At 41.8% G+C, this 20,522-nt stretch overlaps 3 protein-coding genes across 6 annotated transcripts; 1 reads left to right on the plus strand and 2 right to left on the minus strand.

Annotated features, from left to right (window-relative positions):
- Positions 1–62: 62 nt before the first annotated feature.
- On the plus strand, positions 63–3,260 carry c26h17orf67 (chromosome 26 C17orf67 homolog). 3 transcript variants are annotated; one of them, XM_031564029.2, is made up of 4 exons: positions 63–256; positions 2,098–2,201; positions 2,545–2,655; positions 2,934–3,260. In XM_031564029.2, the coding sequence occupies exons 1-4, from the start codon at positions 205–207 to the stop codon at positions 2,937–2,939; spliced, it is 273 nt and encodes a 90-aa protein (XP_031419889.1). In that variant the 5' UTR covers positions 63–204; the 3' UTR covers positions 2,940–3,260. The 3 variants fall into 3 exon arrangements, with proteins under 3 accessions (XP_031419889.1, XP_031419888.1, XP_012673991.1); XM_031564028.2 differs by having other exon boundaries at positions 72–256; positions 2,545–2,671; XM_012818537.3 differs by having other exon boundaries at positions 80–256; positions 2,101–2,201; positions 2,545–2,671.
- Positions 3,261–4,278: 1,018 nt separating this feature from the next.
- LOC105892295 (chromobox protein homolog 8) lies at positions 4,279–8,309 on the minus strand. The gene is made up of 5 exons (XM_012818543.3): positions 7,802–8,309; positions 7,651–7,694; positions 7,241–7,306; positions 7,050–7,116; positions 4,279–6,184 (listed from the first exon to the last, which is right to left on the minus strand). Exons 1-5 carry the CDS (start codon positions 7,868–7,870, stop codon positions 5,072–5,074), a joined length of 1,359 nt encoding a protein of 452 aa, XP_012673997.2. The 5' UTR covers positions 7,871–8,309; the 3' UTR covers positions 4,279–5,071.
- Positions 8,310–13,711: 5,402 nt separating this feature from the next.
- On the minus strand, positions 13,712–20,213 carry LOC105892293 (E3 SUMO-protein ligase CBX4). Of its 2 annotated transcripts, XM_031563975.2 has the most exons (6): positions 19,541–20,213; positions 19,277–19,320; positions 18,596–18,661; positions 17,259–17,325; positions 15,768–17,037; positions 13,712–15,731 (listed from the first exon to the last, which is right to left on the minus strand). In XM_031563975.2, the coding sequence occupies exons 1-6, from the start codon at positions 19,607–19,609 to the stop codon at positions 15,532–15,534; spliced, it is 1,716 nt and encodes a 571-aa protein (XP_031419835.1). In that variant the 5' UTR covers positions 19,610–20,213; the 3' UTR covers positions 13,712–15,531. The 2 variants fall into 2 exon arrangements, with proteins under 2 accessions (XP_031419835.1, XP_012673995.2); XM_012818541.3 differs by having other exon boundaries at positions 13,712–17,037; positions 19,541–20,212.
- Between the last annotated feature and the right edge of the window lie 309 nt (positions 20,214–20,522).

The raw sequence follows: 20,522 nt of genomic DNA on the forward strand, positions 1-20,522 counted from the left end.
TTTTAGATGGTCGTCAGTATACCAGATGGTCTTACATTAAATAGACATTTTGTTGCGCATGGTTGCTTGTGACCTTAAACAGATGTTTTTGCAGTTGTGTGTCAATTTCCGATGTGATGACGCAAGAGGTGAACCTATACCCCTACCTATTCCTTACAGCAGTTCAGTGCAGGGGTTGCGCCGAGAGAAGAGGCAAGACGAAACATGAAGTTTGTGGTCTATCTTTTTTGTTTGGTCCTTCTGACCTCACTTACGGGTAAGTAATTCAATTGCAATAATTGTACATTGTATTAAATCCACAGGCTACATTGAGAGTTACAAATAACTCGAGAGAAACGTGAAATATTTAGGAAATAGGCTACTGTTCTGCAAAAAATACAAAGTTAAAATCTAAGACGATATTACCTACTGTAAACTAAAATAGTACCCCTGAAATGTATCACAGGCCGGCAGGAGTGTTTTTTAAATGATTTATATTGATGCGGAAAGTAATTGTCAGTTGGCCGCTACCCCCAAACCAAACGCACTTATAATGTACAATAAAAAGTACAAATTTCGTTTTGAACGATCCAGTGGTGTTTCAGCGCTGTTGCTCCAAAGTATATGTTTAATATTTGTCTGTTTTCATTTCTGAATGAAGCTTTCTACGTTGAATGTATCCTTTAATAGCCTATACAGTGTTCATGTTTATTTATGGTCTATTTATATATTTCATAGAGATCTCAGAACTGATTTAAGACCTAATGCTTGTGCATTATTTTATGTATTCAATTTTGCAAATCAACACTCATTGAGAGATACTTGAAGTACCTTGCACAAAAAAAAAAAACAGTACAAAAAGGGTACACATGAGCTATTTGCAAAATAAATGTGTGTTAAGCTGCTGTGCCACGTTGCTCTGTGAGCACTGGCTGTATTGACCGAGCCGAGTTCATTTTCATACCCCCTTGCAGGTTGGCCCTCTGGGTCACATGCTGGCCCAGGCAGACTCCCTGGGGAGAGGGGCGAATGAATGGGCACTTTGTTGCTCCCTCAAAAAACAGCCTCTAATGGCATTCTGGTTAGTGACGTGCAGGCAGAGAGGGACACACCAAGAGTGTGTGTGTGAGAGAGTGGGGCGGGGGGTAGAGAGAGAGAGAGAGAGAGAGAGAGAGAGAGAGAGAGAGAGAGAGAGAAAGTACCTCTGGCTTTTGCTCTCACAAGAGTGTGAAACGCACAAACAGAAAAAAGGACAGAGACAAAGACAGAGCGAGAGAAAAAGAGAGATTGACAGGGAAGGAGAGAGAGGGAGAGAGAACACTGGTTCACATGCATACGTGCATATGGAAGGTCTGGAGGCATGAATGGTTTGCCTCTGTATCTCTTACTTGAAAGTATTAATGACATGATTTAAAGCACCTCATCTAAGTAACAAATAAAGTCCTAGCCATGAATGAAATGATCAGGTGTCTCACTTTAGTCTCCCACTGCTTAAAATCTGAAGACTCGGAACTAAAACAGGCAAAATGCATAAAGTTGATTGGGAAAGCTAATTCCTAACATTGCTGTATGCATTGAGTAAAATTCATAAAAAAAAGGAAAATAAATATTATGTTAATTATTTTGTCCTCATAATATAGCTTCTCATTGGCATAACACACATGGATGTGTGGACGCTTTGTTCCCGCTCTGCTAAATCTAAAATCAATCATTTATTTGGCCTCACAATATCAAAGGTCAGTTGATGGATGACTATCAGTGAACCCTCTTAATAAATGTCCTTTTGTCATTTTGTCATGTCAATTGACAAATACCATTCAAGAGGCTACAAAGTAGTATTTATTTATTGTTACACCAGGTTCTATTGCTCGTAGCTTGAATATTCTCTCCCTTGTACGTCGCTTTGGACAAAAGCGTCTGCTAAATGACTAAATGTAAATGTAAATGTAAATGTAAATCACAGTTTCATAATAAATGGCAAATTCATGACAGGTTGAAACCGCACGGCTCATAAGAAAATGCCAACAGAACATGGGTCGAGTGCTCATGGGTCCAGAGGAACCAGCACCCAGTGATGCATCTTACCAAGACTAACACGCATGCCCCTCTGTGCTCCAGCAGATGCTTCTCCAGTCATCAAAGAGAGCTTTGCCAAACAGCTTCTTCGCACCAAGAGACAGGAGCGTCCCATGAAGGCTGGACACCCTGATGAGCCTATGCGGGTGGGGAAATGTGGGAGGATGTTTGATTAAAAATGCAAGATATTACACAGCAGCTTCATCAACCTCTGTCTGTCTAATGGTGCAGCAGAGGAGGGGTTATTGCAGTTTGTAAATGAAACGTATAATCATCATATAAGTAAAACAATTAAATAACAATAATTAAAAAACAGCTTACAGCTTTGCATTATAGCATATTTGTGCAACTCTGAAGATTTGACTGACTGACTGACTTTGGTCAGATATATCCTTAGACAAACTTTTAATTTCTTTCTTTCATGTTCTCGTTCTCTCTCTCTCTCTCTCTCTCTCTCTCTGTCTCTCACACACACACACACACTCTCAGGAACACATGTTGCATATGCAGCGACTGGAGCAGAGGGCCCGTGAGACCAACCTGGAGCACTGGCTCAACCCCAACTGCTTCCCACGCTGTGACCGCAACTACGGCTACCAGGTCTAACCATCTCTCAGTGCGTAACTCCTAACTCCCACCTACCAACAAGCATTTTCAATACAATATTGCCACGTTATGCTCACGAAGGGGGTGACGGGAGTCACTCAAAGAAAAGAAAATCTCTCACATTCCGTCTGAAAAAAAATAAAAATAAAAATGAAACGGTCAAAGTATCGATGATCATATCACAGCCTTAATCTATGTCAAGAAATGAAAATGCAGTTACGTTATATCAGATAAAACAAATGTAACTTTCTTTCTTGTGCTCTAATTTACAGCGGTGAAAGACTGATTGTGATATTCATGACGACTGTAACGCTAAGGGGATGACGGTGAGAGGAGAGAAGCAAGGCAGAAGCTATCTTGCTCACTCCATGCCTCATTCATTGAGATGTCCGCTGAAGGGCCTCTACGGGGAATTTGCAATCCTTAAATAAAGACTTTTGTTAAATCAGCTTATGCCATCTTTAGCCTAGAGTACTTGTAGAATTGTATCGGCTCTCTTGACGCCACAATAGACCTTCAAGCAAATTGTGATGGATCTGATTTTGAAAAAGTAAACTTTGTATGGTTATAAATAAAAAAAAAGCATGTTGGAAAACAAATAAAAATAATTCAATGTGTGCGTTCTTTGGTCGTTGGTAAGTTGCTGGGACTTGAGTTGGGAAGAAAAGACAAAGGCTAAAAGAATGGCCAAACGGTTTTGTGTTTGGTCTGAGAATATTTGCCAGTTCTCCGTTTGACTAAAGCCTACGTCTCTCACAAAAACCCGAATTTGCCTTATAACTTTAAAAATCAATTCACGATAAGGGCCATACTTGAGTTAGCCTATATAGGTTAATCTATTTGTCATGGTGGAACATAAAAAGAAAACAAGACGTGCTAAAAAGTCTTGTGTTGCGTTTCCCGTGTGTTTCTCAAAGGGAAATAACGAAAACGCCCATATGATTCATATAGAAATGTGTCGGTTTCGTTTCCAAGCCAGTCCTTTAATCATAAATTGAAGCATTATCCTCCAATGCAATTTAAATTCCTATAGCTGCGAAGCAAAAATACTCATCTTGTATTGTTTTTCATGTTATATAAGCTATATGTTTGCTTTAACTTGTTGACAAAAGTTTCAAAAAATTCAGTTTGAGTTAAGACTCCTAGTGCAAGACATTTGACTACAGAGCTAAGTTGCTTCAGAAAAAAACTGAATATGCATTTCTTCATAGGAAGTCGATTCAAAATATAGTAATTTCATGATAAATTGCGCTCCAACACCAATATATAAAATCTCATCTGATAAAAATGCTGTAATTAGTTTATTTTCTGCTGTGTTAATAGACATGTCTTTGATTATTAGCTTAACGAAATGCGCAAGTCTACCATTTAAAAGAGGACCGAAGAAAAAATAGACATTATATAAAGTTTGATTGAACAAAGATCTAGTTCTGCTATGGCATGTCTAACCTAAGTAATGTGCACTGCGTGGATCGATAATATATTATCATTTCCTGATACGTTTTTAACAACATTAAGGCAAGAATAGTCCAATCGTTGTCTTCACACAAGTCTTTATATTGAAGTAGACTCAACTTAACACGTCACCTTTAAACCTCCAAAAAGACAAAAAAGCAGTTTCAAAACAGTTTTGCCTGTCAGTTTACTGAAGGGTGAATGCAAACTCACACATACAGAAAATGTTGCAAGCTGTTAAGTAACAGATACAGACGTCATTGTTAGACCATTTGTTAGAGGCCACATTAGGCGACAGAAAGAAAAATATGTTTAACCGAATTCCCATGGAAATCTGCAGGCCAAGCGAGACCAAAACACGTATTACAACTTTACATAGGCCGTAGTGTCAGTATTTGTATTTTTACATTTACAATAGTATTTTTCATATCGGTGACTGGACACGGTATAACGACGAGAAGCCGACATGATCAAGGGTCTCTGCTCATAGCGATGTCTGCGGTATCCCCCCTCACACATGTCATAAGTACATTTATTTCTTAAAATGCCCATGTAGGCAACGTAGCAATACATGGCATTAGAGAGACTGAATTGCAAAGAGCCAAACATATCTATAATTCGAATTTTAAATAACGGCCTCTTACTGCTTCAGGACACAACAATCTGCACAAAATGGCCAGCAAATTCAGGTGCTTGAGAAGGAATTACCTAAGCACTCTATACATAAATATATATCTGTACATGTTTGGTACATGTAATTCTTGAAAATTTCAAACAGTTGCATTACTATAAATTAAATACATATAGAAGAGTTATGCACAAAACACATAATCTGGTAAACTCTTTATATACACTATGTAAAAAATGTGGAAATGACAGGGGACACTATAAAGAACTGATTCTTGAAAATGATAATATGACCAGGCAGGGTCTTCTTGGTCAAATGCAAGGCGAATCATCTTTTGCCCTTAAAGAATCCTTGATCTGTGCTGCTCTCCTTGATGGTCACTGTCAAAAAGTTTGTGGTCACATCTGTCACCACCACCTTCTCCAGGTTAGTGAGGCACGGGTTCCAGCGGGCGTCCTCCTCCGGCCCGTCCAAGAGGTGGGATATCGGGATTTTGGCGATCAGTGTGGGCTGGCGCTGAGCTGGAGCGTCCTCCCTCTGGAGGCTGGAGTGTGCCAAGTGCTTTAAGTGCGTGGGGGTCTGACGGACCAGGCAGTCCGTAGTCCTACTGCCATGAGCATCTAGGCCTGGCCGGTGCGAATGCAAGCTGCTGCGGCCTGTTGGGCAGTGCTGCCGGCTGCCGCCTGCTGGCATAAGCCGCGTGGGGGGCTTTGGGGGGTAACTGGGCGGTCCCTGGAGAGGCCGGTGAGCCAGCTTGATCACCCTCATTTCGGAGTCCCTGTCCTGGCCATCTGCCAAAGCGTGTTTGGCCAGTTTGGAGGCGCCATACACCGGGGGCTCCTCGGCTCTCCTTTTGGTCAGTTCTCTAGGAGGACCAGTGAGCAGGCCGTCTTTGAGGCGCTGTTCTCTAGGAGGACCAGTGAGCAGGCCGTCTTTGAAACGGTGTTCCCTAGGAGGACCAGTGAGCAGGCCGTCTTTGAAACGGTGTTCTCTAGGAGGACCAGTGAGCAGGCCGTCTTTGAAACGGTGTTCCCTAGGAGGACCAGTGAGCAGGCCGTCTTTGAAGCGCTGTTCTCTAGGAGGACCAGTGAGCAGGCCGTCTTTGAGGCGCTGTTCCCTAGGAGGACCCGTGAGCAGGCCGTCTTTGAAGCGCAGCTTGGGTTTGGGGCCTCTCTTCTTTGGGATGGGTGCGAAACCGTCCCCCGTGGGCCGTGAGAGTGCAGGAGGAAGGCGGCGTTCGTGCGCGGGCTCTGGCTGTCGGACTCGTACGCTCTCCCCTCGGTTGACGGTGCTGGGCGGGAAGATTGTAGGCACGACAGCTCTCAGGCCCTCCCTGGCTCTGGGGGTCACCACAGGCTCTGGGCTGGGATAGGTGACATGGATTCCCCTGTTTGCCTCACTCCTGAATTCATAGGTTTTGCCTTTTTCCTTTGCCTGTGCCTGAAGCCACAGAAATGATTCACATCATTAATAAGGAGACATTTCAAGCTCTGGCTCATTATTGAGCAAAATAATAACAGAAATGTTTCATGTTTCATGTATTCGGTTTGGAGAGGTAAAACATGTTGCACTTTTATTAAATATAGATGATACAATATTATTAAAATATAACAAATGAGATGACTTTGAATTCATCAGCTTTAGTCTTCAGCTATATGGAACCGACACAGAAATGAATTCCGAAACCCTCACACTTGGCGGGATCAAAGGTAAGAAGCTACATAGGATAGCATCTCTTTGAGTGCTTTCGCAATAAAGCAGGTGAAATTTGCCAGAGCAGAATCAAATAGTAAAAACTTCTTCACCGAAGTGGTTGACCAATTGGGGCCGAACAAATAATAACTTGACTCTCCAGTCCTGATGGCTTAGCATTATTTTGTAGAACTCTTGTCGAGGTATATATTTTGTGTTTAAACGACAACGCAAGCCTACAGAAATAAGTGAGTATTTAGCCTTAGGCTACTAATCTTGAATGTGAAATGTGTTTATGTCCATGAAGTGAATGGTGTAGCTCATGATGTAGGCTACAGGCATACGTATGACAGGTGGAATTAATTCCACAACTGTTTTTCATGCAGGCAAGGACTATAGCACTGTTTTGTTGAGAAACCAAATTAAACTCTAGAGGTTGGATTCCTCACAACACATGTGGGTGCGGTGTGGTCAGTCAAGCTGTTAACATGCCACATGCTTGGAATGATGCCCAGAATGTTTTATCTGTGCTTGCTGTTGCCTTACACCCAACTGCCTGACATGACCGTACATAGGTCTGGTTCTACATACAGACAGTAATGGATTTACTCACCCGAAGAAGGAATGTCTTCGGTTTGGGACCCCTCTTTTTTGGCCCGTAAAGCTCTCTCTCGCGTTCTCTGTAAAGGCGGGGTACGAGCATTTGCATGTTACCAGCAGACAAGCTACCAACCCTAGGCATATGCTGTATTTTGTGTTTTAACACACGGTCCGTCAGTTTTATTGCTGGAACATGGCATTTACCTTTCATCAAACGCGACAAAGAGGCGGGAGTCCAAAATATTTTCTTCTGGTTCCCATGTGCTGTACCTAAGTGGAAGGAGAGGATGTTTACATTGCACAATTCTTCACCATTTTCACAAATTCCACGTTCTCAACTGTGCATTGCACGCCCGCCAGTAAACAAGACCTGGAATCGTTGCCAGCTTGTTAACTGGGTTGGTTGCCAACCCCGTTAGCGCTAGCATGTGAGCTAGCGATACATTTGCCATCAGCCTGTGATTTGGCCCGGTGGGTTGTTACTTCGTCCATGCTGCCATACACAGTGCGTTGGGTATCCGCAAACGAAAAGCAAGCTGACATCTACCACAGAAACCGACAGGGCTAAGGAGATAAGAGGCTAGCTGGCTAACGTTAGCATTAACGTTACTTACTTCGGTGACCAGCCCTTCCATTTCACAAGGTACTCCATTCGACCCTACGTATCGTCAGAAAAGGAAAAATAATACTTCGTTAGCGATGCAACATTGGTATGGAAGATGAGCGTTCAAGGCAAAACAACGAGATAGTTCTGTGTACACCTACTCTTCGAATTCTCCGTTTGATGATAGATTCTGCAGCAAATACCCTCTCACCAACAGCCGACAGTTCCATGTTTACGTCTCCCCACCGTTAGTTTGGTAGACAGCTTGGTAGCTTGCTGGATGGATATTTTTCTCTCCACTCGGTTCAGAATTCCAGACAGCCCATAATACTCACGAGCAGCAAAGACGTCACTACGTTCTTTAATATGTTGCCGAGGCAGCACTGTCGGTGGAACCGTTTAATGAAAGGCCATTGGCTTAGCTGTTGCTACGTGCTCGGGGTTGCTAAGTGAGAGGGAGGAGCATCTCTGCTCAACATTCTTGACAGGAGGGAAATGGGTTAGTGGAAAGCACGTTCTAAGTGCGTCTGTGGAATGTTCGGTGTAGAGTCCAGGGTGTTTATAATGACTATATAAATATGGGGAAAAATATGTTTATTATTTAATACTGTTTATTATATACATCGTTTTTTTCATGATTTATTTGTATTCACATGGAGGTAGGCTACAAGAAACATGTTAAATTTAACTTAATTCTGACTTCCTCTGGGCTACCTGTTCCTTCAAGTTTACGCCTGAGCCGCACGTCAAGTTAAGTTTAACTCTTAAGAGCAATATGAGAAAGAAAACGCTCCACCATTCTACTTGAGGCTAAGACATTCAATAATATTGGGCACATTTCCAAGGCTTATTGCAGTACAGAAGTTCTGAGGTTAGGTTCTAAGGTTAACTTTTCTTCATCCTTCTGTCATCAAGGTTTAAAAAATGGGAAAATAAATATGTACCGCCTACGCCAACAGCTAGGCTACAGCGCAGTTTGTTGAAACATGACTCACAACCTAGTGGAAATAACGTGTTGAAAAGTTATGGTTCTAGTTAGCAATGTTCCGTTCCTATAGGCTGCGCAATACAGGCTGCCGCTTGACTAAAGCCTACTAACCCTAACCCTAGGCATGGTTTACCCACTAAGCTGTAACCTCTTAAATCAAGGTAAAGTGGCTAGGGATCTGAAACGGGATATTCTATCTTTTTTTTCGATGGAGACATAAAACTCAGTGAACTAGTGATTCATAGTTGAATTTCGCCTAATGTAATCTAATCCTATTTACAAGAGCAAATTTGTTTGGAAATGTTCAAAGCAAGTGACCGATCGTATTATTTAAGGACACTAAAGGTGAGAAATCACCTAGGTAGGGAAGGAAAAATATTCGATTGCTAAGTTGTATGAGACGGTTAACCACCTAAGGCTATAGCTGAGGCTATTTTAGGCTATAAGGCTATCCTTATCATTTTAGATCACATCAGGATGTGCATGAATGCATTGTAGGGTTTGGCTCAAAGAATGAACGATTATCTCGTAAGCATCAACCTCTGGAAAACAATACTAGCCTATACACAAATAAATCGTGACAACAACAACAATCATAATAATACTAATAGTAATAATATTAAATATACTATTCAAACCGTTTTCCCCGTTAGGTTACCTTAAAAAAGATTTGATGACGTAAAATAGGCTAAACCGCAAGAATTAAAATGTAAAAACATAGTCATTGGTTTCAAATGGCTTGTTTGGCAAATGCCAATATTTGCCTATATTATTGTGAGAGTTAGGCCTAGGCTACGATGCACCAGAATTTTCAGGAAATGGTATAGGCTATGGAATATCCGAGATATAATAATATAATACTAATTAACAACAATAACAACAATAATAATAATAGCAATAATGATATGTTAGTATTACATATTAATATGTATGTAAGAATGTACCATATGATAATTTAATTTAGATATAATAATGATTCATGCACATATTCTGTCTTTGGTCATAGGCTTGTTGTTAATGTCAGTTAAAGACCAAATGGTCATTCAGCCTAATTTGTACAAGATTGACAATACCTCTAGGCTACATTCACTTCAGATATTTCAGGCCCAGAGACTAGAGTGTTGACATGAGGGCTATAAAGTTGGATACAAACTTGGTCAAAACGAGCAATTTGAGGCAGGATGAATTGGTTTACGTCACAAAGCTTAGAAAACACTAGAAAATAATTCATAAATGTGTCCATACAAAATGTATAGAATTTTGGTAGCATATTTCGATTATTCAGTGGGAAAAGACTGCATCAGGCAAAATTAAGTTATCCCAATTGATTCACATTCATTTTCTTGAAAAGGACGAATTTATGAATATATTGATCTTAATGAAAAATATGATAATGCTTCCATTTCTTGAACACGCAGTAGCTCACTTAATTCCAGTTTTTTTCACGTGTACATCTTAAGCGCTTTTTATAGTGATTATCAGCAAAGATGGTAAGATAATTACAACTTCAGCCTACCAGTCCTTTACGGCATATTTAGATTGATGAATAGCCAGCAGTGGGATCATTTTTGTAGACCTTTCACTTTTTGTTGTTTTGAGATTGCTCTGTAATAGTGTTTTATTGACGATACACTCGGGATTAAGTGAATGTAGACTGTTGCATACGCTTTCAGATTTGCCTAGCCAGTTGCGTTTTGAAAGATAGATGAGACGGGATTTTATATGAATTCTCACCTTACCTTTTGTTGCAATAAAAAGCCCACAAATTCGTCTGAATAAGCTATAGGAATAATTTTCATATGGTCATAGGTAACTCTATTATGCATGGCCTTGCATTTCAACAACTGGAAAGCAGTCGGTCATGAAGCCTGCAAGAACACGTCGAAAGACAAAGGAACGTCATGTACTTCGCGCCGTGCTCGAATAAACACCTTTCCATCACATTTCTGACCGCGTTGTACCAGTGGTTAAAGATAGATTATATTCATTTATGCTTTGGATGATATATTTTGTCATGTGCAGGGGGGGAAATACAGTAATGAATTTCGTGCACAGTCAACTGGGGCGAAGCTGCGGGAGTCCTTTTATGGTGTGGTGCGCTATTGGTTTCGGCACGTCTGCAGTGCAGTACTGGTTACAGCCGTATATGGGTGCGCGCGGTCGACATGTTGGAAGATTATTGGTTCTCTCGTTTCTGGGCAACCGCCATTACCCATAGCCTGCAAGCAAAGCAAGCAGAAGAGGAGCACGATTTATAAACGGAAATACACAACATCTGAGACAGCGAGCAGCGAACTGCAGGCTCGCTCGCTCTCTTGCCCTCAACTCTCCCCTCTTATATCACACACACACACACACACACGCACGCACGCACGCACACACTCACTCGCGCGCGGGCGCACACAAAGAGAGAGAAAGAGAGAGAGAGAATGTGTTTGTGTAGTTTACACAAAACGTGCACAATACACGCGCATATATAAGCCTAGCCGTGCAGTCACAATTTGCATCGTCAACAGAAAATCTACCTCGCCTCACGCCTCGCTCCACTGTTCTTAGGGATGGGTACACTGACCTGTCTAAATTATTTTGCATCGTACTTGGCCATTTATTCATGCTGTATGGGGCAAATCAAGATTTACACAGAACTGAATAAGCCTGCAGATTATGTGATTCCTTACGCAAAATTCACTATCAGGGTCTTCATTTCACAGCTTAGAGGTTTGATCATCCTCCACTCCCACTTTCCCATATCCCTCTCAAAAGTTAATGCTATGCTCGGATATGAAATTCATGGACAGTGCGAGGTTCATCGACTTCGACCCGAATTGACAGTTCTAAGTATGACATTGATGTGTGAACACATCTGAGATGTCTCCTGTATGTGAGTTTGTAATTACCTTTCAAGCCACTGCTCTTTATGGCGCCTAAACATTGTTATATGGCCCGACAACAAATATAGACAGAAAATGACAATACAGAAAAAACACTATTATGTAAAGGAATTGATCATGCAAAGGCCGAGAGAGAGAGAGACAGAAAAAAGAAAGAATGAAAGAGAGCAAAAACAAATGGTGTCAAATAGAAAAAAAGAGGAAGAAAGGAAGGAAGCAAGAAGGAAAGAGAGAAAGAACGAAAGAAATAGAGTAAGTAAAAGAATGCGGGAAAGAAAGAAAAAGAAAGACATAAACAAAGATATATATTTTTTAAACTAATGCTTATTTAATCATAGGCTAAATGCTCTACAGACATACGCTATCTGCCTGTAGAATTTATCGAAGTATAGCCTACAAATATCAGCCTATGAGTTGATTATAGGAAACAATATGAAATTACGCAATCCATTTTTTCTGATGACCTGAATGGCTCAGTGTCATATCCAAATATAATTGTATTAATTTAATATATATAGACTTCAGCGATATGATCGTGACTGGGGTGAGAAGGTTCCACAATGACAGTCCCTGCGGGTCTTATACTACGATCACAAAAAAGCTGGATAGGCTATTCGAGACAGCCATTTTCCCTCGTCTCCGAGCAGAATAACATAGTTATCGAATGCAGTTGCGCGACTGTTGCGAAAGGAAATGGTCGATGAAGTTTCCTCTGCGGTGGTTTCGAGCTTTCATCACACTGTAGGCTCCGGTCCAATACGAATGTCTTACGGCATTTTCGAATTTAGACAACATCTTGGCAGTTTGGTTATTACGACGAAGACATCGCTCTCGTCCGCCATGTTAGTTTGTTATACTAATTTGAAGTTAGTCATTGAAGCCTCGCTTGGTTTATCCAACCAAGAAGTTTGAGGTAGCCCTGCCAATAACTTGTTACACTGATCTATTTAGCATACTGTAAAAGACATCATAAGCTATGCTGCACAATCCCTTGGTCAATGTAAAATAAAGGGAATCTTGAGTCCCTCTGGTTTTTTTCTGTCAGGAATTTGTTTTCAACAAACATCGAGGACTTTTTTTTGCAGTTATGTTACTTTACGGTCGTCATGACTGCGCTGATATTTTGGTAGAATATTAGTTAGGATACTTCAACTGGACAATGAGTTGAGGCTTGATTACTCTAGAGATTATACCACCACTGAAGTAGCCACTGCAAACTGTTGGGTGAGTTTTTTGTATTAAGCGCATTATTTAACTGTCGTCAGTCGTCAGTCTTTTCCCTAGATGCATTCTACGATCAACTCCTAGGAGTGTCACCATCGTTATCATCACTAAGCAAAATTGCAAGGCGTTTTACGAACAAAGAAGTGGATTGCCTGTTGGCCATTTAGCCTGTATGTCCTAGAACCTAATGCCAATTTCAGGAATGCAACAGTTTGGTTTTTAAGGGTGCCTTTTGACTATCTGACAATCAGTTGACTACCACGTTAGTTATAGCCTACGTGGACCATTCATTGGTTTAATGTAGGCTATGAAGACTTGTAGTGCGAAGAAGTAGGCCTATTACAGCAACTTCAGAGCATTTTAATTAAACTATAGCCCTAACTATAGAGTAATCTACAGATATATGTTGTATGTGCTAGCTTGCATTTGCTTTAGGCTAATAACTTGAATGTTGCTTATTTTTTGGAACCAAAATTCTTACGATAATTCGTACAGACCAATTAGGCCTATATAATAATGACTAATGTCAACATGAATTTGCAAAACCACGGATCTATCTGACATATGCGGATAATGCAAAGAAATGTGAGGGGAATAGATAGACATAAGCCAGTAGCCAAATTAATATAGGCATAGATTCAATTAAAAACTATGACCATTAAGAAAGCCTTCCCGCAGGTCAAGAGCATCAGTGCTGCGCGAAAAAGCCAAAGAGCCATTTAGATTGTGATACACAGGCCGTTCAATAATCATTTCTGAATTAAGCTTTCAAACATCATTCAATGCCTAATTTGGACGTCTCAAAAGAACTGGTTGCACCTTAGCTGCACGCACATACAGCTATGGGGGGAGAGAGAGAGGGAGAGAGAGAGTGTGTGAGTTCAGTTGGCCACGTGTAAAAGTGCAAAACAGTCTCGTGGTTTTAAGTCTTGGTGGGCCCATGGGATATGTAGTAACAGACAAATTGCTATTGTCGTAGTTTTTATTGCAAATTATGTTACAGATGGGGATTTTAGCCTAGGCCTACTATTATTTGTTCAACAGAACAAAAAGTATTCACCCCCTCCAAACCAGAATCAGTTACAATTCCTCTTATTTACCAGGTGCTGACAACTGCCAGAGCCAAAAGACCTGAAAAAATTTGGTTGCGTAGACACGCTCCGGCAAGGAAAACAAACGCCGAAACGTTGCCTTTGATGATCCAAGTTCCACGCGGAGATACCATATCAAACAGAGCATCAACATGGGAATTTGTTGATCTTGGGGCGAAGCGGAGAACATAACACGTTTTTAACATTGCAGACCCTGTAAAAGGACCTTATACAACACACTTCAAGCAACAGAATGCACAGCTTATGTTTATGCGTTATGTTTACCTTTGAAAGTCAAATTAAGGCACTGTTACTACTTGAGTTAAAGGTCAGTCCGCGATTCTAATCCAATAGACTTTTCATCAAATTCAACAAGTTGCTCCACATGGTCCTCATCGGCTCTCCGCTGAGTGCGTGCGCTCAACAACAACAACAAAAACTCCGGTGTTCGTACACAGTCCTGGTACTGTAAATGGGAAACAAAGATCGTGGCTCGGACCGAGCTTTAAACAATTCCAGCCAATCGACACGTTGCTTCAGGAGCACGGAAAGGAGAGTGCAACCTCATTGAACTGAACAGAAATATCAACAACCTTTCGCCAGAATCGCGTACTGCATCTTTAAACGTACTTGTAACTAAAGCAGACATGTTATATAAAGGGAGTAACGCTGCTTTAAAAAATTCACATCTACAACTTAAGCAAACTGAAGTTATAGTTGGACTATGATAGCAATGAACAAAAACTCTTTTAAATTAGAAGCTTTCAAGATTTTTATACTGTAGAAAGAAAAATAAATACAAAAAATGACATGGTAATATTACAATGCTCTCTGGGGGTCAATGGAAGCATCTAACCTCTGGTCACTTCTGCATCTAAAACAGCATTTTCATCTGTAAGTGGGCTGTTTGAACTTTGACAAACATTTAACATGTCAACATATAACTTTACTTCACTGCTTGATAACCACTTTAATCATCCACTCTCTAACCTTAGAAGAACAGTGCAAAGTGCATTTTGATACCAAGATCCTTCACATTAACTTGTGCATCTGACAAGAAGCTTTAATTCCATGGTCCCTCTCTCTTACTGCTTGATCTGTCCCTGCAACACAAAGCTTTCAGGTTTCGCATCGCTACTCTGCATCTTCACTGCTTTTCCCTGCTCAACTACATACACACATATGCAAGTGTCCACACACAAGCATGCTCACAACACACACACAGACACACACACAAACAACCCCATTATCTCTCTCTCTCTCTCTCTCTCTCATACAGAAAGACAGAGTGAATGAAGCAATCCACACCTTGCTCCTTTCTGATGACATCTGATATAAATATAGTAAAGATGTAACACAAAACGGAGTTAAGATACAAATATTACACAACTCTTTACATGAGTAAGTGCTTAACGTTTAGATTGCACCTCCAGCAGCCTAACTAATAAGGAGACGGGAGATGACCGGGTAAGAAAACAACTTTTTCAGTCGTCTACATTGTGATTACAGGCAGGGTGAATTAAAAAACTAATCAATATAAACCCCAAAGTATGAATACTAACAAGATTTTTTTTTAACATTATAACCAAAAGCTTCTGAAAATATCTCAATAATTCTTCTCAGGAATTCAAGGCCGATATACATTTATACATATTTATAAAATCAGTCAGTAGTCTTCTAGTCCTGAAATTCATGCCTCAAATTGTAACGTATTCCTTAAAAGTCACAGTGAGACAGTTGGCCGTGACATCAGTGATGATAATGTTTCCAAGGAAAGGCCTAAAAGCAGGAGCAGGATCCTCCTGTGCTGGTCCTGATGCTGGTACTGATGCTGGTGCTGACGTAGGTCCTGACGTAGGTCCTGATGATGGTGCTGACGTAGCTCCTGACGTAGGTCCTGATGATGGTGCTGACGTAGCTCCTGACGTAGGTCCTGATGATGGTGCTGATGTAGGAAGTAATCCTGCTGCTGTTGACATAGGCTCCAGTTCCTCTGGAGTGGTGGTCTGGATCTTTGCAACCTCATTTCTCTCCTCTCTGGATCGCACGCAGCTCAAATCTATGGGCTCCTCTGGGTTAGCGCCCAGGAAGTTAAAGTCATGCCCGTTGCTGGGATACTGGGGGCCAGTTAGATCCATGGAATGGTTCTGGGCGGGAGAGGTCACAGTACTCGGAGCGCTGATGCTCCTGGAGCTCAGGAACCTTTTCCCCCCACCCTGGTCCTCATTGTGCTCAGAGTGGCGGCGCTTGTTGGACAAGGAGGGCTTTTGGGGGGGCTCTGTATAAGCTCCATCCAGGCAGGATGCAACCTTATTCTGGAGCAGCCAAGGGCTTGACCTGGGCTTAGTGGTCAACTGTAGAGGCTGATCTTCAGAGAGATCCTGTCCGCCCTTCACCCTTTGTGATTCGTTTGTCTCCACTGCCGCTGACTTGTCTGCTAAAGAGTCTTTCTGTGTGGACTGGCCATTGATTGTCCCCGATGCGTGGCTCTCGTGGCCCTTGTCCTTACTGTCCTTTCTGTGAGTATGGTCTGACCCTTGCCTCTGCACGGCCTTTTTCTTTTCTGTCGAGTTCTCCACCCTGTGGTCCGGAGACAATTTGTCGGCGTCTCCTTCCCCGCTCTTAATGCGGGCCGCTTGGGTGCCGTTCTCCATGTACTTGCTCATGACAATGACAATGCGTCCGTTTTTGTTTTTGTTCTTGACAATCTTCAGCTTGCCGCTAATTCCACTGGGCGGCGGGTCCTCCTTGGTGCACGAGTTCACCTCAGTCACCCTGCCGCTGTCCAGGCTTGCTGGGAGCTTTTTGAGCTCCATGGTTATGTCCTTCACTTTACTTAGACACCCAGAGTCTTTGTCCTGGACCCATTTCTGCTTCAGGGGTGCGGGCAGACTCCAGCCAGTGCTGGGTGGGGATGTTTCTGGCACTTTGGCCTTTTGGAACTGAGAGTCATACATTTTGGGATCAGGCTGGTAGTGGTGGTGCTTCTTGCTGTTGAGCTGGTAGTAGAACTTCTTTTTGCTGTTGACCTGCTGCTCCGCCTGGTGGCTCTCCTTACTGTGCGGCTGGTACTGATGGTGCTTCTTGCTGTTGAGCTGGTACTGCTGCGTCTGCACCGGCTCCACCTTGTGCAGCTTGACATCGTCCATAGATGTCTCCTGAAGGCCTGAGAGGACACTTGATCTCCGAGCAAAAGAGGGAAGCTGAAACAAGAAAAAATATCAATCAGCCACAACAATTCTTTCGTTCATATAATATTGTTTTGTATTGTGAAAAATATTTGCCTGCAAACTGTGCATGAAGTGCTAAATTGCCTGACAAAATGGACAATTGCATCTTAAATATATGTATTGTCTGTGATCAGATATCTAAGCAATCAGTCTTTAGCTCCTTGTTCAGAGGTGCAGGAGGGGAGGAATCTTACCTGAACCAATAAGTGCTTCGGTTTTGGGCCTCTCTTGCGGTATCCTGTCAGCTGTTCTTGTCGCTCCCTGTGAAAAACATAAATACTATGACTCACAATGTGACTACTATGGTCTGGGCAAACCACTCACAGACAATTCATCAAATAAACTACACTCACACTGGCCTTCTCAGTTAATATCAGAAAGAATATGAAGGATCGATGTTCAAGTTAAAAACCAAAAGCGTATTTTGTAACATTGACATAAAGGCCGGATATATTGTACCTAACCTATTGGGTGACAAACAGAAAATGTGGCCTACATCAGTGGACATTTGAAGCACATTCATATTTTCGTGAAAATCTTTTAAAAAGTCAATTTCTTAATTTCCTACTGGTAAATCATAAAATCATACCATCAAATCATAGCCATAAGCTAATTAGGCTGACATGAATATTTCCTTAAGTGTGTCCTTAAACTCCCAAGGGAGAAAGGTAATTAGCCACAACAAAATGCTGTCTTGGCCAATTTAATGGTGAAAAAGACAGACCATGCATGAACAGTTCAGTTGTGCGTGGGAAGGAAGTAAGTACAAGTGTCAACATACTAGATAACACCGTGAGACTTCCACACTCGTCAAGCAGGGAATTCCCATCAGGAAATACACACTGCCTCTTTCCCAAGAACGTAAGACCGGCCAATTTACTTAAGGCTTAGTTCACTGGTCCCATCAGGAACAAAATACTAACTGAACTGTCATCTGCAGGATAGAATAACTATCACCGTGGATGAGATGCAAGGGCACGCAAACCATTTTCATTTAGATCTTGAAATGGAATTCCTTGCCTGTCCCCCCCCCCCCCCCCCTCTGACATGAAACAATAAAGCACCGACAACTGGAGAGAAAATGCTTTTTAACTTTAAAGCATAACAAATAAACATATTGAGGCACTTTCATGTGAGGTGTTGTATGTGGGTCACTTAACAGGGGATTTGCCTTTTTATTCAGCCCTCAAGCTATAACACTGGTCGTTATGGGCCAAATAAATTACATCACTAAAATAACTTTAAGTGGTATCTGGTGTTTGCTTGATCAATGCAGCTGCTTCTACGTGCAGGGCATTTGATTTGAATGTGTTTACACTTACTCTTTAGCTCATGATTAGAAAGAGAAAGACCGAGTCTCCTTGGCACAGCAACACCATTAAATTCAGTCATATTTACTATACGCATGCGCACGTGCATCCCCTCTGCATGTGAGAGCGAGAGAGAGAGCGAGCGTAGCCTTGACAGCGTCACCCCTCCTCGCTTGACTACAAGGTCAGTGCAAATAGTCGAGTCCGTGTAACCGTCTCACCTGTCTTGGAAAGCGACAAGAAGTCGCGGGTCGAGAATGTTTTCCTCTGGCTCCCACGTGTTATATCTATTAAAAGAAAAAGATAGAAGAAAAAGGGAGAGAGGGAGAGAATAGATTAGGGAGGGGGAGCACGAGAGCGAGGCAGAGGAGCATGAATGTCAGCAACAATCGCTCTCTCTACCAACCGAAATACACCTACTGCGGCTGCTGTCATCTAAAAGGTTAATGGATTGTTTGGAATGTATCAGAACACTGACGTACGGCTTGTTTATGTGTGATACTGAATGGGCTATTTCATGTATCATATGTCTAGCCTACATGTGCGCTGCACAAATGAGCAAAACATTGACGATGGTGAAATACACAATACACATGGCGCCTGGAAGAACGTAGCCCAGTGCCGTTATATGAAATGTTACACGTTGTTATTGAAAAAGTAATGTTTTTCAGTTGAAAGGTTATCGCGACTAGAAGGGACAAAAGTAACTAAGTGATGGCATTTCATATTATGCATACACTTGCGCGTTATGTCGCGTGCGTACACACACACACACACACACCCGCGCGCTATGTAATGTAAATCCTGTAAATCCACGTCGCCATGGTAGAAATGCTTTCTCGTGAACGCAAACATCAATACTCTATAAATGCATACAATACTGGAAAAACACAACAACTTACTTCGGAGACCAACCTCTCCACTTGACCAGGTACTCGAAACGACCCTGTAGAAACGATGACAGAGGGGTGTTAATTGGAGAGAAAAAAAACTTTGGAAAACGGTTCTTTCAAGCTTTCCAGTTATGTTATGCCCTGCTGTATTCCTTGTCGAAAGTACCTCCGAAAAATAACTATACAGTAGATTAGCGATCATGGTAGGCTACATACTGTACGGTGTGAAGTAGTCATGGTCCTAATAGGCTAACATATTGTGCATTTTCAAACCTTTCTGATCCTTCTCTTCTCGATGCTCTCCACCGCAAAGACGTGTTCTCCCGCGGCGGGTAACTCCATTTTCGATACGCTTGCAATGCTTGGTGAAGGAAGGCTGGAACGGCTGCTCAAACGACTCGATCGCTATTTCCCTCCTCCTTGAAACAAAACATGTGTACGCTTTTGGTGTGACTCCTCTTGGTCCCCCTCCTTGGATCGCGTAGCACTACCTCCTCTCCGCGAGACACAGTGTGGACTGTGGAATAGGCAAGGCTGTGGAAAACAGTTCATGCAAATAACCATTAGCGTGACGTCAGATAGAGGAGGGAGGTTCGATGGTTGGAAGATTTAGTGTTTTTTTTTTTATCTAAGTGATACGATGTTGCATTATATGCAACCTTACTGAGATACATGAACCGGCCAAATTGTAAGGTTTTGATAGACCAAGACATATTACTGAATCAGACAGGGATCCCCTTTATAACCAAATGACGATATCCAGCCCAACGCGTAAATACACAATGAATCTATTTTTTAATCTCACGGTCAGCCCCCTCTTCAAACGACAATCGAGGCATTCATAGGGTTCAGAATCTACACTTAAGTGCGTTTTAGTCTTGGCACCTACACCTTTCTTAGTGCCGAAGTGTAACTGAATAAGGACTACCCTGTAGTCTACAAAGTCCAATTTTAAAAGCTGTTCACCTTCTAAGGATTGTTTTCCCAGGTAGGATAGGCCTATCACGTACTTCTGTAGTTAATGTCCAAATAGCCTAGGCTACTATCATGAACTACTTTCATGAATTTGGACAGTTATAAGTGTTATATGTATTTTGCTACAAACAGATCTGACGTATAGCCTAGTCGTGCATGTCTTTTGCAACATAGGTCGTGAAAGGCTCTACACTATTAAATAGTGTGTCTTTAATTAGGTGTTTCATAGGTAGGGTAGGGTAGGGTAGGGTATACCAGGTTGGGAATATATATAACGAAT

The sequence above is a fragment of the Clupea harengus genome, chromosome 26, assembly GCF_900700415.2.
Source record: "Clupea harengus chromosome 26, Ch_v2.0.2, whole genome shotgun sequence".
Classification (NCBI taxonomy): Eukaryota; Metazoa; Chordata; class Actinopteri; order Clupeiformes; family Clupeidae; genus Clupea; species Clupea harengus.